Source organism: Pezoporus occidentalis, unplaced genomic scaffold, assembly GCF_034315485.1.
Source record: "Pezoporus occidentalis ecotype Australia unplaced genomic scaffold, CSIRO_AGI_Poc_V1 ctg303, whole genome shotgun sequence".
Classification (NCBI taxonomy): domain Eukaryota; kingdom Metazoa; phylum Chordata; class Aves; order Psittaciformes; family Psittacidae; genus Pezoporus; species Pezoporus occidentalis.
This window is the reverse complement of record NW_026914975.1, coordinates 348,825-362,557: the sequence shown is the minus strand read 5'-3', so window position 1 is coordinate 362,557 and position 13,733 is coordinate 348,825. Positions and strand designations below refer to the sequence as shown.

At 43.5% G+C, this 13,733-nt stretch overlaps 3 protein-coding genes across 4 annotated transcripts in view; 1 reads left to right on the top strand and 2 right to left on the bottom strand.

Annotated features, from left to right (window-relative positions):
* Positions 1 to 11,018, bottom strand: part of GTF2E2 (general transcription factor IIE subunit 2) — a 28,710-nt gene extending 17,692 nt beyond the window's left edge. Inside the window, exons 1-2 of one of the 2 annotated variants that reach the window (XM_062627633.1) lie at positions 10,929 to 11,018; positions 10,243 to 10,409 (exon numbers count right to left, since the gene is read on the bottom strand). In XM_062627633.1, coding sequence (XP_062483617.1) covers positions 10,243 to 10,405 — 163 coding nt within the window. In that variant the 5' untranslated portion in view covers positions 10,406 to 10,409; positions 10,929 to 11,018. Of the gene's footprint in view, positions 1 to 10,242; positions 10,410 to 10,582; positions 10,687 to 10,928 lie in introns of those variants that run through there. The other variant, XM_062627634.1, reaches the window with a different exon arrangement.
* Positions 140 to 5,705, top strand: SMIM18 (small integral membrane protein 18). The gene is made up of 2 exons (XM_062627644.1): positions 140 to 319; positions 5,317 to 5,705. The coding sequence occupies exon 2, from the start codon at positions 5,362 to 5,364 to the stop codon at positions 5,653 to 5,655; it is 294 nt and encodes a 97-aa protein (XP_062483628.1). The 5' UTR covers positions 140 to 319; positions 5,317 to 5,361; the 3' UTR covers positions 5,656 to 5,705.
* Positions 11,019 to 11,237: 219 nt separating the features above from the next.
* The window catches only part of WRN (WRN RecQ like helicase), a 45,455-nt gene continuing 42,959 nt past the window's right edge, over positions 11,238 to 13,733 (bottom strand). Inside the window, 4 exon segments of the mRNA XM_062627645.1 lie at positions 11,238 to 11,365; positions 11,368 to 11,413; positions 12,412 to 12,552; positions 13,084 to 13,155. Coding sequence (XP_062483629.1) covers positions 11,295 to 11,365; positions 11,368 to 11,413; positions 12,412 to 12,552; positions 13,084 to 13,155 — 330 coding nt within the window. The 3' untranslated portion in view covers positions 11,238 to 11,294.

The window sequence follows — 13,733 nt, the reverse complement described above, 5'->3', positions numbered from 1 at the left end:
GGGTTTGATGGCTTCTCAAAAAGCACAGCCGGGCATGGCCACCGCCACCTCCCAGCGCCCTTACAAAGCTCATCGCACACAAAGAGCATCCCCCAGAATGAGAGCAGGAAGGGGTTTGTTTCTATTCGAGCCAGTAAGAGTCAAATTTATGAATGATTTACTCCTGGGGTTGAGGGCTGGATGTAAACGAGCAGAAAGGAAGTTGTCAGCAGCATCCTGCTCTGGCCAATGGTAGGAGAGCTCCATCTTAGCTGTGCCATAGGCTGCACTAAAAAAGGGGACCAGAACAGCGCTCTTCCAGCATCCTCTCAGACAAGAGGTAGGTGTGGATCATTTTATAACATTGCCTTAGGTTTACCTTGATTACTGAAAGAAAATATGCCTGTAAACTACAAGCCTGTAAAAAGCTTTTTAGAATCAGAATGTTTTTCTCTAGGTTTAGTAGGATTTTATTCCACCGAAGGCAGAGGAGCTTGCCTTGCACTATCAGACAAGCACTTTCACCATCTGTGCACTAATGGAAAATTGATGACCACTCACAGGAAAGCTCACACACCAAACCACGATTCAGTAGACAAAATGGATTTCGTGCTTACTGGAGAGGTAGCTTGCTGCCTGCAGTCTCACATTCCCTGTAGTTGATTCTGTATGTTTGTACTGAAATGACAGTGTAAGGATTTTCCTTAAAACAAAGACAGCTAAACCCGACATTTAAGAAGTGTATCTCCTAAGTGGGTATTCCATAAACTGTACAAATTAAGCTGCCTAAACCCCCTCTATGTTCATGGATACACTAGAAACCTATTCTAGAAATTTGGTGCATTAGGGTAGGATGAAATTCCCATTGAATATTATTATTCTTGTAAACACTGGAGCAGTGATCGATACAAGACAAGCAGGCAGGTGAGACTCCATCTGAGATTTGTTAAATGGTATTACCCCAAGATGTCTCTTCAGTAGTTTGTTAAACAAGACTTCCTCAGTACTGCATTGAAATGATTTTTTGCCAGTCATTTCCCTCTGCTCCACAAATATGATTTCAAATAAAGCTGCTGCTCTGCAGTGCCTAGAGACGATGATACCTTAAAATTAAAGCCTGATGTAGCTATTACAGAAACCAATTCATTAAATATTTAACTCGCTGCATTCTGAATACACACAATAGCTGAACTGTATTCAAATCAGACTGGCTTACAGTATGAATTTAAATTGTGCTACGGTAAAGTAAGTAAAACTGCATGAAAGCAGACCATTTTTGACAGCTTTCAAAGACGCTAACCTTGCTAGTGCCATGCTAATTTTGAAAGCTCGGCAACAGCTACTTCAGTCTTGTATTTTAATAGTTTACAGCAATGAGCAGCTGATATTTATCTGCATCGCCTTGCTCAAATCAAGATCATCAGCCTCGAGAAGCACAAACCGCCTCCAGCACGGGTATTAAATTCCACCTCCCTGTGTAAAGATGATATGCTCTATGCTGTGCAAACCACTGCCCTAATGGTGGCTGGGGAAGGGGCTGGCAGCCGAGCAACAGGGAGCCATGCCGTACTGAAGATGCTCCTTTCCTCTCAGGAACAGAGCTACCTCCTTGGTGGAGGAGCTGTGGTGGGCAAAGGGTCCTGGCTACCCAATGGGAACATGCGCAGTCTCTCCAGCAGCCCCAGATCTTCATTTCTTTTTGCAGTACTCAGTTTCTCAGCAGCAGAAACGGTTCATTTTTGTGCCTGGTGTTTACAGAGTGAGTCTTAAAAGTCTGGTGAAGCTCAAAACAAAACTCCTCTCCTTTCTTTCCTGAGGATATTCTCTTGCAATTTAAAGATGCATTTCAGTCCTCCTTGCTTTAACTACCCCTCAAAAGAGACTCTAAAATCCTTTTAATCAGCTCCTCCCCTCCTCCCCCCCAATTTTCAAACAAGCCTCCAGACTATCCCTTCAAGAACCCTTCTGACTTTTAGCGCCATAAAAGAGGCCAGCTGAGCTGCTTTCCTAGACTGTGACCAAACCAAACCACGCTGTCAAAGCCAGGGCCTGACTCAGCTCATGAGTATTTTTAGATTGGATTTGCTCTGTAAACTTTTGTTTAAGAACAAAAAAAACAAAGAGCAGTTTAATCAATCCCATCCATCTCAGTCATACTTTGTGTATTCGGTAACAGATTTGTGTATTCGGCTACAGATTTAACAGAGGAAAAAGTTATTGCAGTTGCTCTGATAAATGACCATATCAAATGCTACTGCCATGTATCTTCCCAACAAAGCTGTGTTTCAATAATAATCCATTACAGGCAGGAGGATAAAGATCAAAATGTAGAATCATAGAATGATTAGGGTTGGAAAGGACCTTAAGATCACCTAGCTCCAACCCCCCGCCATGGGCAGGGCCACCTCACAGTAGACCATGTCACCCAAGACTCCATCCACCCTGGCCTTGAACACTGCCAGGGATGGAGCATTCACAACTTCCTTGGCACGTATAACATTTCAACAACAACAACAAAACAAGACATAAATCACAAGCTGGTTTGGTGGCATCATGCTGGTTTTCACAATATCTTTATTTTTTTTCCTAATGACACAAAAATAACGAGACTGCTTTAAATAATCTGTTTTCATAGACACCATCACACTTTGCCTTTGTCACTTCCCATTTATTCAGGCATTTTGTAGTTTTCACTCTCTAAACAGGTTGACAGCAGAATTATTCCTGGTATGTACATGGTTAAAGTATTACCTGTGAGCACAGTTAAATGAACAAAACATCAGCACTACCCGTTTGTTCTGTAGTTTTGATTACTGAATGAAATCAAACTAAATATGGGTAGCCAAGACCATTTCATAATGAACACAGCTAGGTTTTCGCTTTTTGCTTGATGTTCAAAACAATCTTTCATTGAGGCAAGGAAAAAAGACTCCAGGTTTCTCCAAAGTTACCATCTTTTCTCTGTCTTCCCCTTCTGTAATTCCACATTTTCGGGGGTACCCCAGCAAACAAAAGCCCATTATGTGAGCTCCCCCTTAGCTGGCATGTGTTCACTGACAGGCTTTCATGAAGGGCACAGGCTGGCCCGTCACTGCTGCTCACCACTAAAAACTCCTTGCTACTTCCTCAAGGGAATACTGAAATCTGGCTCAATCTTCTCCCACACTCGGTTTTAAATTGCCTGAAGGATTCAAAGTGTTATTATAATGTCCTACAGTATACTATGACAGGTAACCAGATGTTACTGTGGCTCTTTCCTTGTTGTGGTTCAATAAGGCCAAGTGCAAGGCCCTGCATGTGGGTCAGGGCAATCCCAAGCGCAAATACAAGCTTGGTGGAGAATCAATTGAGCGCAGCACTGAGGAGAAGAACTTAGGGATACTGGTCAATGTACAGGAATACAGAGAAGCTCACCATGACCCAGCTTCAGTGTGGATTTCAGCACAGAAAACCCCTGTGTGCTGGGCTGCATCCCTGGAGCAGGTCAAGGGAGGGGATTCTTCCCCTCTACTGTGCTCTGCTGAGACCCCCCCCTGCAGCCTTGTGTCCAGCTCTGGGGCAGCAACACAAGAGGGACATGGAACCCTTGGAGCAAGTTCAGAGGAAGCCATGGAGATGATGCGAGGCCTGACGCAGCTCTGCTCTGAAGACAGGCTGAGAGAGCTGGGCTTGTTCAGCCTGGAGAAGTCTCCAGGGAAACTTTAAAGCAGCTTCCAGTATCTGAAGGGTGCCTGCAAGAAACCTGGAGAGTGGCTCTGGACAAGGGGGAATGGGTTTAACCTGATAAAGGGGAGATTGAGATGAGATCATAGGAAGAAGTTCTTCCTTGTCAGGGTGGTGAGGCCCTGACACAGGTTGCCCAGAGAAGCTGTGGCTGCCCCATTCCTGGTAGTATTCAAGGCCAGGTTGGACAGGGCTTGGAGCAACCTGCTCCAGGGGAAGGTGTCCCTGCCCACAGCAGGCGGTAGGAACTGGATGAGCTTTAAGGTCCCTTCCAACCCAAACCGTTCTATGACAATTCTATGGTTCCTTGGACAGCTGTTATTATATTAGACTATGTATGAGAAGTACCATAATTTTGCTCAGTTTTGGGAGGCAAAGACAGGGAAAGAAGGAAATCAGGGGAAAACGAGATGCGTAACTGTAAAGACATTATTGCCAAACACCTCATCTGCCTGTGAATTATCCATAATTCACAGAGAAATTCAGAGACAGATAAAACTGCTTTTTTGTTCTAGTTTTGTACTAGAGAAGTTACTGGGGCACAGCCTACTTTCACACTTTTCAGCAAAGGCCTTCCCCAAACAGCACATCTCCACAGCAATCCATTTGTGCCAAAGGCAGATTTGATAGAGCCAGCTTGTTTCACATCTCCCCCATGCCACAAAGCAGTCTTTTCTTCTGCTGGGTACAAACGGACAGTACTGGAGAAAGATGGCATTCCTTTCCTAGCAGTCAAGCAGAGAATGGCATTGAAAATAAATCAGAACTCCCTAGAAAGGGTTGGGTCTTCCTTGTTGTATATCCCACTGACCATGGCACCACAAACAGGACAGTATTTCTACATGTCCTCAGTGCCATTTGGGCAGCTGGGTTTCTCAAGCACAAACTACTCAACAGAGAAAGGGAATGAATGTGTCAGGAAATCTGGCCTTCTGAAATCAAGAGTTTTGCAGAGTTAACAAATCTGTGCTAACAGGCAATTTAAGAGAATGAGTTTTAAGGAACCAGGATTGTTAATCTGGTACTAGAACTACAAAAGTTAGTTCTATTCTTTGGAAACATCCTCCAAAATAGTTAATGTGTTGCATTTTTTTTTTAAAGAGCAATTTATTTCTTTCTCCCAAACAGAAGAAACCCCTCCCCAAACAAGCAAGCTCCAATGACATTAGCATCTATTAAGTTCTTCTCATTGCTCAGGTGTGGGAGAGTGGCACAGAGATCTCCTAACCCTCTAAGAATGACATGCAAGTACCAACTTCAAGCCTAACAATGGACAGGCCATTAAAACCACAGGATACCTTGAAAATAATCATGTAACCTTTTTAGTCTTTGCATGTACTTGAAATAAAGAAGCAAAGCTCTCTCATTCCAGAGTATTTAGATTACTTGATGCACACATGGATCAGACACCACTGAAATATATGTTGCAGACTAATCACAAAGTTGTACATTTGAAGTGTGATATTTTTGTGAACAAAGATGAGCATGCAACAAACCATGTCGGTAGGAGGTGCAAACACTTAGTCTGAGCGTAAGTTCCTACAGTTTGAGATAAAAATCACAGCATGCTGTTGACCAGTAGAGTCCTCAACAGCCTTGTTTTTTCTGTTGCAGCCCCTAAGTTGGTGATAGTGAGCACGCTCAGGCAACTCTTCAAGAATGGCAACCCTCAACACCACTCACTGGAATGAGACTACATCCATTTCCCAGTATCTGGACTTTCAAGTGCAAAAGATCTACCCTTTCCATGATAACTGGAACACTGCCTGCTTTATTATTCTGATCATATTCATCTTTACTGTAGTATCTCTGGTGGTGTTGGCTTTCCTCTATGAACTGCTAGACTGTTGCTGCTGCGTGAAAAATAAAACTGTGAAAGACTTGGAGAATGAACCCAATCCTGTTAGAGCAATGTTGAACAGGTTCAGAAAGCATGAAACAGAGGTCGTGTAGGAAGGACTGAGCATCAGCACTTGAATGCCTCACGAATTCACTTGAATGAAGCCTCATGATTGACATGACTGAGCAAGTCACATGCTTTTTTTTTTCCCCTTTTGGACTGAACAGCAACGGCTATAATTTTACGTCTGGATAGGAACTTGAATAATAGGCAAAGGCTTTCCAAGTCCTTAGCAGGAGGATGATCTTCTGCAATGTTATGGGGGAAGGAAAGATTTTTGTTTCCAAATGAACTTTTGTTGTTTATATGGAGTTACTAGCCTAGATCTTTGTCTACCCAAATGAACAAATGTTGCCTAACATGTATCAAACTATGTTGCTTAACTGGAGAAAACATTTATAAACATGCTCAACAATCTGACCACAGGTAGTGCAAAGAAGGACACAACAGTGTCCTTCCACTGAGGTCAACCATGCAGAGATGGAAAAGGAGAGGCTTGTGTGAATTCTTGCCTTCAACAGCCCTTCTTATTATGGGTTTCTTGCTTCTAGAAGAGAGGGTGGTGGGAGGAAAAGTAAGCCAACCTGAAACATATCCCCTAAAATGGTCTCTTCTAAAGCCCTGTGGTACAACTTGACGCCTTCTCCCTCTCTTCCTCCAGTTTCACGGAACTGCTCTCCCCTTACTTCCTGTTCAACCCGTTTAACAACTTCTGGGTATCAATACATAATTAACACACTACCTTAAGAACTTCTGGCTATTTCCACAAAAGCATACCACTATTGGTCTAGAAGAAACAGGGACATATTTCTGCCCCAAGGCTGCTGCCTCTATGGTAACCACAACACTAAAGGGAGTCAGACGTGCTGGACTTATCATCCCTAGCTTAACTTTTCAAAGCTGAACTGGAACAGACCAAGGAACACAAGCAGACAGGTCACAGACCTGCCACACCAATGACAGTAATTTCACCTCCACACAGCTTTTAGATATCAACATGCTTTGCAAAGGAGGCCACACCAGGATAAGCCTTGCTTTAGAGATGGCAGGATGGATACACAGCAGGAACAGACTTCATTTTGCTCAAGAGAATCTTAGCTTGCTTCAAAAGCCTGCCCAGGGCGTCCACACTCATGCCTTTCTCACAAACTGAGCACATAACACTCACAACTCCCGCTCATTAGATTATTTTTCTTCTGTAGATGCATCAATAGTTTTTAAACCATGAAAGTTTTATAGTTACAAATTATGACCACAACAACAGCATCCAAGAACATGGCCACCCGTAAGGCCTGGTAAGTCTTTCACGCTACTGAACCCACAGAGAAGCAGAAGCCAGTGAGAAATGTCCCAGACCAAAGCTATGCATGGGGCAAGATATTTAAACCCAAATAATATTCCTGTCATTAGGGAAACAAAACCCACCTAACGGCCAAATGGATGAGTAAGCTACAACAGTGATTTCACAGTCTGTCCATGTCAGAAACACCTTTGTGCTATGGCCAGGACCCATTAGCTTTTTTTAAAAAAATAAATATATATAAACTCCCTCCATCAGACTCAGTATGAAGTGCCAGAAGACCTGCACATGACAGAAGGACTTGCTAATCTGAGTTGTGCTCTTCCTGGTTGGTGAGATGGAGTCACAAGATACTTAGGCCACTAATGAGCAGCAGAGCCAGATTAATCTGGAGAAGCAACCTCCCTTCTGCAGTCACAAAATGACACAACTTCCACTGCAACTGCTAATCTCAGATACGCCTGCTATAGCAAACCTCTGTCGGTACCATGTGCAGAGAATGCTTTCAGCTGAAAATCAAACTATAAGCACAATTAACAGAAGAAGCTGATGCGTCAGGTTCAAGACAACTTGGGATTCACACCAAGACATCTGATGAAGATAACATTAGTAGTGAGAACATCTTTAACTGTCAGGTACACTCACTGCCTTCTGCTGTATTTGACAGCATCAGCCCTGAAAAACCTGTGTCCTGCCCAAGAGGCAAATGTAGCCATTGGGATGCACTAGATTAATTAACATGCCTCTTCCTCCAAGCAAAAGCTCCAAATGGCAAGAGGACTGCTGGCCACTTGCAGTGTTCCTACAAAACACTCATCACCGCTGCACAGAAGAAGGTAGTGTGCGGGAAGCAACCCAGAAAGCCCCTGCTACGCTGGCATCATGGTCCTCCCCCTTCCTGAGAAGCACATGCAATGAAAAATCTTGGGACTCATTCCAGCTAGTTATTTCATGGATCTATAAAGGGGGGTGGATGTATGCACAAGGAACAAAGGATATAGAACCCTAGAGCCTCAGGATGATTCTTGCCCACATGTAGAGTAAGTCATGAAACAACTCCTGGAGATTTTGCCTCTTTGTTACTGTGGCTAAGACCATCAAAAGAAAGATCTTCAGGAAAAGACTAAGACCCTAGCCACAACTTACTATTCATTAATAAAAAGAAATAACAGATACGATCTATTTCATGTATTTTCCAGTTTCTATTCTGAACTGAGAAAGCAAGGCAGTTTTGTATTTTTTCAAATAACTTGCCTGAATAATGATTATAACTATATTAAACTATTCTCACTAGGCAGCTTACATGAAATCTTCACACACAGTCCAGATTTAGCCATGCAGTCATTTGAAGAATAGTGTGATCTCAATTCCTCTCCCAAAAAGTGACAGGGGCAGGCTCTCCAAGTCATAAATTCACAGAAGAGAGAACCTGCAGGCACTAGCACCCAGGGACTAGCAATGCCAATATGTAATCACTGTGACATTGTTTATCATCTTTGTGGTCATTTTGCAATAAAATTAGGACTGATCATCTCAATTTTAATTTCTTTGGGGTTGAGGAGAAGTGGGACAGGGATTCTGCAACATCAGGATTTTATTCCACCTCCTCAGGACCCATCTCTGACAAATGCATATCCTGACAGGCACTGAACAAATAAAAATTGTTTCTGAGAGAAAGAAATTTGTCTCTGCAGCATTTTAGGAAAAAAAAAATAAACTAAAAGCACAACTAATGGAAGTTGATGGCCCAGGTAGGGTGCAGCCTCAGTGAGTAACCTGTGCTGCTCAACCTGTTCAGTCACTTGCAGCGTGAACACTTGCTCTTAGCCAATTCCTAGAACAGGAGGAATAAAGTTTGTGTCTGTTTTGCTCTCCATGATTTCAGTCTACCCTTGCTGCTTCTGCAGTAGTTAGTAAATATTCCCCAGGGGGAAATGAAACGAGGCTGAACTCATTCTGCATAGAAGTATTGTAGAAACCCTGAAAGCCTTCCGATGCTGTCTGGAATGGAGCCAGCAGTGTAAAAGATAATGCATACTTCCTCCCTGCCACACATTCCTATTTGTGCAACCTAATCACCTGACAGCTGCAAAAGCCCTTCAAGAAACACCCAGTGCACAAAACAACACATTTATTATCTCCTCTGCCACTGGGCCACATACTCAAATCCTCTGGATCAAACTCACATTTGTACCACTGGCCCTCTTCCTGCCTCCCCATCCCTCCTTCCCAGCCAACTGCTCTCACTCAAGACAAGCAGTTTAGGATATTCTACATATAATTTTATTTTCTTTGGAGGGTGTGGCAAACGGACTGATGGAAACCTGAACTCCCTTGGTTTCTTTTAAACCATCTGGTAACTTTATTTAGTGCCCTGAGAAGCTGGAGATACACACTCAAACTCCCCACTCTTCCCCTCTGACAGAAGATGCTCCACTCCTCCCACTGTCCTTGACATTTTTCTCTGTTTAGTTCTATCTGTTCCTTTTTAGAAGAGAGCCACACATGGTATTCAAAACATGAGTACACAATGAGTTTGCCTAGCGGAGTATATCATGTTTGAGTACCTCCTGACATTGGATTTGAGCTTTAGAATGCATCCACGAATTGTCAGTATTTTCAGAAAACTGAAAAGGGCCCCCAAAATTACATGTCTTGCACAACTGAAGCAAACACAGAGCATGCTGCTACATGTACACCAGTCCTCTCCCTGCTGCTCCAGGTGCTGCAACCTTAATTTTTTCCCACTATTTTGCTACTGCTTTATTAACTTCTTATTTGATACGAAGGGATCAGCCCCACCATCCCAGCGAAACAACGTAACTCCTCACCAAAGCAGCCAGAAAACTGCAGAAGTTGACCTGGTGTTGACTCCCAGGTCAAACACGAATGACTGCTATCAGGACATGCTCACCAGACACAATTTAAACTGCAAAACCCATCTTGGGGATGGACAGATGAGTTACAGTTAACAAAATTATGCGCTTTCTAAAGAGGAGAGGAAAAAAGCAAGAGCACTGTCAGCGCTTGTCCTGTGGGCTCAGCAAGCAGTGAAACCCACAAACTCAGCTTCACATGAAATAGTATTCTGGTAGTAGAGATTCTTCAAATGGAGAGAAGCAAACAAGTCACAGGACAAGGTCTGACACATATGTGGCAACCAAAGTGTTTTTTTCAGCATTGCACAAGTGAATTTCTTAACAAAAAGTGATATTTTAAGGGACATACTGACAACACCCATTCCCAATTCACAGCAGACTAATTAAAACAAACAGGCCACAGCTTAGGGGCTGACAGTGGAAAATACCAAGCAGCAGCTTAAGAGGAGACTCTCACCAACCTGTGTTTTGTTTCGAGCTTGAGGAGCCGCTTTGTTCTACCTTAGCTTTCTTCTTTTTTGAGGAAGAGGAGTCTGAAGACGGCGCTGGACGTTTCTCTACGACCGGTGTGGAGAGGGCACGCTTTTTGAACAGCTCTCGCTCTCTCAATAAGGTCGGGTCCATAATTCTGTCAAGAGCAGCAGGAGGGAAAAGGTAAGAAGTCGGTATTAGAGTCAATCGGACCGTTGAGAGCTGCTGGTGAAGGTGTTTGTTCATGGTTTGCAACTTTCTCTGCCTGTGCGTGGACTTTTAACAAACTGACGTGTCTGGGGATTTCAGGGGTCAGAACAGCGCCTTAACCCCAAGAACAACCGAAGGTGGAGAAAGTGATTTAGTTTAAACCAGCCTTAAACCCGCACCGGTGTGAAGAACGGCTGGCTACGCTCGCTGCTGGCCCAGCACCGAGCGGCACCACTCGCCGGGACCAACTGTCTGCCTCTAGGGCCCCGGGCGTTAACAGCGAACCTCAGAGCCACCGACGGGAGAAGAAACTTTGTCAGTAAAGCAGCTGCCTCCCAGAACCACCGACTGAGATTCCGTTCGCCTCTCTCTTCCTCTCTCTTCCTCTCCCTCCCTCCCCCTCGCCCCCCCACCGCCCTTCCCCCAGCACAGTGCGGACCAGTCCCCGCTCACCCCTGCCCCTCACCTCGGGCGCCGCCACCGCCCGGCGAGGCGCAGGCCGCACACCACTATTGGGCCATGCCGTCTTCCCGGCAGCCTCTGCCCCAGCTCCCGCCCCGGAAGTGGGTGCGCCGTTACCACGGCAACGCACGGCCCTGCCCGGCCCTGCCTGTATTGATCCCTCCCCAACAGAGAGACGTGGAGAATTGTTTATTGCTTTAATAACAGCAAATTTCACACAGTGAAAAGTATTTCCGGGGTAATTCCTCTCTCCGCACCCGCCGAGCGACAGTAGCAGTGTAAAGCAAAGCACGGAGGCGCACTCATAAAGTACTCATAAAGAAAGTACTCTTAGTAACAGCAAAACATCCATCTTCATTTCTCTGTTCAACTAAAAATCCCTTTTCTGGTGTCTTTTATGTGTTTCTTGGTCTGGATGACAGGTAGAACTGTCGCTGCTGAAGTCTGAAACCAGTCTGGCACCTTCCTCTTGAAAGGGGGATGTGAGCTCTAGAAGAATAAAATAAACATGGAAAAAAGATAAGCTACATAGGATATAGCTTATCATATTATCTTATATATAAGCTAATTTATATAGCTCTCCTCCCTGAAATGATGCTTCTCAGGAATTGTAAGCTTTTCGCTACTATGGTAGATTGCTCACATGTCCCTTAAATCATAGAATCACATAGAAAGGACCTTACACTAGACCGTGTTGCCCAAGGAAATGCAGCATCTTGAAGCAATCAAGGGACTAAAGCTACAGCAGGATGAAGAATCTAGGCTGGGAAATATCTGACCTGAAACAAAACACATGCTCTTGTGCCCCTACAAACACATGTTCTAGAAGTGCTCATCAGCAATCAAAAGACAGTGGTATGCATTTAGTGTTTCAAGGAGATACCTGCTATGCTGTAATTCCTGTGTAGGAATTATATCTACCTAACATAGACCAGACCATGAATAATGATTTGTCTGCGTTATAATTTGCACTCAAAAATATCCAGCTTCAAACTGAAGTGATCTGTACAGCAAGTAGTGCTGCTCAGAGCTTCGCAAGCTCCTTTAGAAAAACAAAACAAAAATCAAAAAACATTATATTTATAACCTGAGTTGATATAATCACCAGTGCAAAAATCCTTAATGAGATGAGCATACAAGCTTGTACAGCTTTATACCTGAAAGAAGAAAAGGAGGCAATCATCTTAAACTACTGGGAGCATCTGCCACTAGATGGCTGACAAGATGTAACAGGGGAAAAAAAAAAATCCTATAGCAGGTTGATGCTGTTAAAATGGTTTATTTGGGCAAAGCAAGAGTAATAGAAAGAGTATGCTGTCACTGTACCAAAGATAATCACAACAGAAGTTGGCTGGCAAGCTACGCCAAGATTTTAGGCACAGTGGAGAATCCAGATGCAAGCTGTGATTTAGGTTTGTTAAAAAGTTCAACACCCTAATCATCAGGTCTGGGCTCTGCTCCTGGCACAGACCTCCAGGCAGTCTCACCTTGGACTCAGAGTCTGCAAACAGCTCCTCCTCACTGGGATCAAGGGCAGGCTCATTAGGGGAAACTGGCGTAATGGGCTTTGGGCAGCCTCCTGCTGCTCCTCCACTACCTGGCTGGCCACCATCCACACTCTGTACAGCCTTTCCGTAAGACATGAAGAAAGCAGGCTGTTATATCCATCTCAGCATTAAAGCTTAAGTCTGCACATATCAGATTCTATGCAAATGCTGCATTTTGGAACTTTTTTTTTTTTTGAAGTAAATTGAGTCTGTAAACCTCTGCTTAATGAGATTGCTATTTCTTATCCATTTCATCACAATGAAATTTGAGTAAGCACATCCATTACAAACACAAAGGAAGCGGAACTTGTACTTGGCTCTTTGTTGCAGTGAAGAAGAAAATTTTCTCCATCCCCATGGCTCCACAAACTTGAAGCAACTTAATTATGTCTCAAGCACTGTGTTTTTAAATGTGTTTTTACAGCAAAGGCATCAGTTAAAAATGGCATAGTGGGAACAGAGATACTAACTTCTACATTCTAAATAATGCCTGCTAGTCACCGGTTGAAATAGCAACCTGAGATTTTTGGATTGAGTACACATCTTGGTGTTCCTGAGATCATCTCTACTATCACTTCTACATGCTTTATTACAGTAAGAACATCTGGTTACCAAAGCCAAAGGCACCACTTGCAGATGGGTTTTCTCTGCTCTTTCCCTCAGTGTCAGATTGATTGAATTGCCCTATAAAAACAGCAGTAATGTAAGGTTGTTAAAACCCAAGATCATTCATTAGCAGATTTAAAAGGTGCTTGCTACAGGGAATTATTAGAATAAGCATATTTTCTGAAGGAGAAGTAAATAAAGACTATTTGGAATAGGTTTTGGATTTGCAGTCTACTCATTTGTATAATATTAATTTGATTTCTAATAGCATGTGATCCCTGTTGAATAGCTCCATGGCTAATAGTAGCAGGGGAAAAAAAGTATTATTTGAGCTCATGAAATTGGACTTCCAGGAGTTAACTTCAGGAAAAGGGTGGTTTAGGCCCAGATACTGTCTAAATAAAACAGCACTTGGATACAAGAAATAATCAATTTGGCAAAATGGCAAGGCTTGAAGATTTGTTTGAGCCAGAGTTGAAGAAATCAACCCCAAACATGAAATCCTAGAGCAAGCAGCAGAAAGGTCTAGAGTTTGTAATTTCTTTTCACCACCAGTGCAGGGTGACCTTTTGTACAAGGTGCTGAACTGGAACTTGGGAGATGTTAGCTCAGCCTTTCTCCAACAGCAACAAAGAGTGCCTTATTTCCTGAAATTT

Coding starts and splice junctions, on each gene's coding strand:
- SMIM18 (XM_062627644.1), top strand. CDS start 5,362: ATGGCAACCCTCAACACCACTCACTGGAATGAGACTACATCCATTTCC.